The sequence below is a fragment of the Suillus subaureus genome, assembly GCF_016647635.1.
Source record: "Suillus subaureus strain MN1 chromosome Unknown BJ212scaffold_580, whole genome shotgun sequence".
Taxonomy (NCBI): Eukaryota; Fungi; Basidiomycota; class Agaricomycetes; order Boletales; family Suillaceae; genus Suillus; species Suillus subaureus.
This window is the reverse complement of record NW_024539136.1, coordinates 5,307-8,014: the sequence shown is the minus strand read 5'-3', so window position 1 is coordinate 8,014 and position 2,708 is coordinate 5,307. Positions and strand designations below refer to the sequence as shown.

Sequence of the window (2,708 nt, the reverse complement as noted above, 5' to 3'; positions counted from 1 at the left end):
AACTTAAATCATCATACAGTCTAAAATGTAGGTTACCTTGCATGCAACAGAACGTCTTGGAGGGGCCCAGTATTTTCATCGCTCTAAGACCAATAATCGATTCCCAGATGTATACTTGATCATAAACCCTGCCAGGAGGAGCAGGCTTATCGTTTGAAAGTCGGTGGCCGTCAACCACCCGAGTTCCGTCACTTTTTATTCATGCCACGCCTGCATTACTCAGCTTTATGAAACTTTCCTTGCATCTAGATGCGATATATTTTCAAATGGCGTTTATAGTTTACCAGGAGCCGGTGGCAGACACCGAATTGTTCAGTTGTAAACAGACTGTGGGGTAGACAGTGGCCCATGAGAGGATGAAGGAGATTGTGGTACCCTAAAACACTGACCAACATGCGTAATGACTAGAAGTGAATGCAAGTAATCAAGTCGCTCACTACTTTAAGGGAAGGGACAAGGGCGACATATTCCGCTCGCTGCTCATCTGTGGTCCCAGTCCCAGAGCCTGAAATCAGGGTCTCCAGGACACAATTTGACCGCGTCAGGAATGCCTTAAACTTCACATGAGGCCACGGTTCCATAAAGCCAGCTTCAAACGTAGGGAGTGAGAGAGTCGAACAGGTCACATAATCGGGGTTGGAGCGCAAAATCACAATTGATGCGTAAGGATTGAACTTACAAGACTGGACACTTACAACGTCTTGCAGTGCAGTGATGATATCAGAGACTAGAGAAAACTTTGCTTTCGAGTTAACTGCCCATTCCGTCAATTGCCTCTGTGGTGTTTGCTGACGACCGCGAAGTAAAAATTTTGAAGAGAGTGACAAAAAATGTACGAAGTCGAACCAAGTCACCGCCACTTGAATATTGAATATTGATATTTGTGGTTGTAATTCGAACACCACGACAGGCTAATGGTCATGTTATCTTATCTTTTGGACTCGAGTTCACGGAAATGAAAGACTGGACCTTTCTCGTCGTCTGTTTCTTCTCAGTTGGTCGATAATGCCTGTTAACCCTCAGATACTCGGCAAGTTAGAACATTCTCAGAAGGTACTCGAGACACCGCCATTGGAACATCCGATTCCTCCTGCTAAACTCCCATCTCGCAATCCAACCCGCTCCTTCTGGATCGATTCCTCCCCGGACGCAAATCCACTCGCTGATCAAGGCAGAAAAGATCCTCTGCCTAGCGAAGCAGACATCTGCATCATTGGGGCTGGTATCACTGGCGTTGGCGTTGCATACCACCTTATCGAACTCTTGAATAACGCCTCGCTTTCCGACAAACGCTCGCTCAGGATCGTGATACTTGAGGCGAGAGATTTTTGTCAGTTTGTTCCATACTGATTGTAAGTTTTTCGTACAGTACTGACGCGTTTCAGGCTCAGGAGCGACCGGTGCGTGGAGCACTAAGTGTTTCTTTAGTCCCTCGTGCAGAGAATATTGTTTGTAGGAAGGAATGGTGGACATCTTACGCCGGCCGCTTTCCTCGAGTTTTCTCATCGTCAGGCATTATTCGATACGGTGGAGGCAATTAAGTCCTATGAACTCGAGCAACACACCGCTTCTCTGCTGGTCAAAATCATAGAGGAAAATGGCTGGACGAGCGACATCGACCTCGTAGAAGGTGGACACGTAAATCTCTTATTTACAGGGAAGGAAGTACAAGATGCGCACAAGGACTTCGATATGGCACGTCAAGCACAGCTCAATCTGGATAGTGTGGAATGGCTCTCGAAAGAGGAAGTCGAGGAGGTGCTTGTTCTCGCTAGTCATCTCTCTAGTCTGATTCAACGCACTCGTCACCAGGAATATGGCGCCCCTTACCCAGGATTCCGCGAGCCAGGGCATAATGTCTGGCCGCTGAAACTCGTTACAAAGCTGTACCAGCATGCTCAAGCACACGCTGGGCAATACGCCTCTCTCAGCTTGCACACTCGGACACCAGCGACTGCAGTCACGCATGAAACGATCGACAACTCTTCCACTTATACAGTCGTGACAAACCGAGGTAGCATATCGTGCTCCCGCGTCGTCCATGCCACGAATGCGTACTCCTCTTATCTCCTTCCCTTCCTCGCAGGTCCAGCTGGAATTATACCCACTCGAGGACAAGTAATGGCCACACGTGCTTCTGTCGGTACAGGTCAAATTAAGATACCGAGCTGGAGCGGAAACGAAGTAAACCACTGCATCCCAGCCCGTCTTGTCGTGACCAATCTCTCTTTTAGGGGTTTGCATACTGGTTCCCTCGACCCGTAACACACGACACCGAAAAACCGCTGGTTATCATCGGTGGTGGCCGGGAAGCTGTGTCACCCGGTTACGAGCTATATGTGGACGATGACTCCGAAACGCACCCGCTTGTTGGGAAAGCGCTTCGCGAGTTCTTGCCGTCTGTATTCGAAGGTAAATATGACCCCGATTCAGAGCCTGAGATGGAATGGGTAGGTACTCTTTTATGTGTGTGAGGATATCCCTAACGATGGTTTAGACTGGCATTATGGGCTACACGAAGATGGGGGACCCATTTGTACGTCCAAGCAACTCTTGCAGCTACCATCGTTGATGTGTCCTTTGCTAGGTTGGTCCCGTAGCAGACTTATTCGTAGCCAATTCAGACGGAGACCTGTACAAGAAACAGTACATCGCTGCAGGATATTCTGGCCATGGAATGCCGCGCGCATTTGGATGGTAAGTCTCAT

At 48.6% G+C, this 2,708-nt stretch overlaps 1 protein-coding gene across 1 annotated transcript; it reads right to left on the bottom strand.

Annotated features, from left to right (window-relative positions):
* Positions 1–255: 255 nt before the first annotated feature.
* On the bottom strand, positions 256–832 carry BJ212DRAFT_1419177 (uncharacterized protein). Its single transcript, XM_041337602.1, has 2 exons — positions 696–832; positions 256–589 (listed from the first exon to the last, which is right to left on the bottom strand). The coding sequence occupies exon 2, from the start codon at positions 579–581 to the stop codon at positions 405–407; it is 177 nt and encodes a 58-aa protein (XP_041184827.1). The 5' UTR covers positions 582–589; positions 696–832; the 3' UTR covers positions 256–404.
* Between the last annotated feature and the right edge of the window lie 1,876 nt (positions 833–2,708).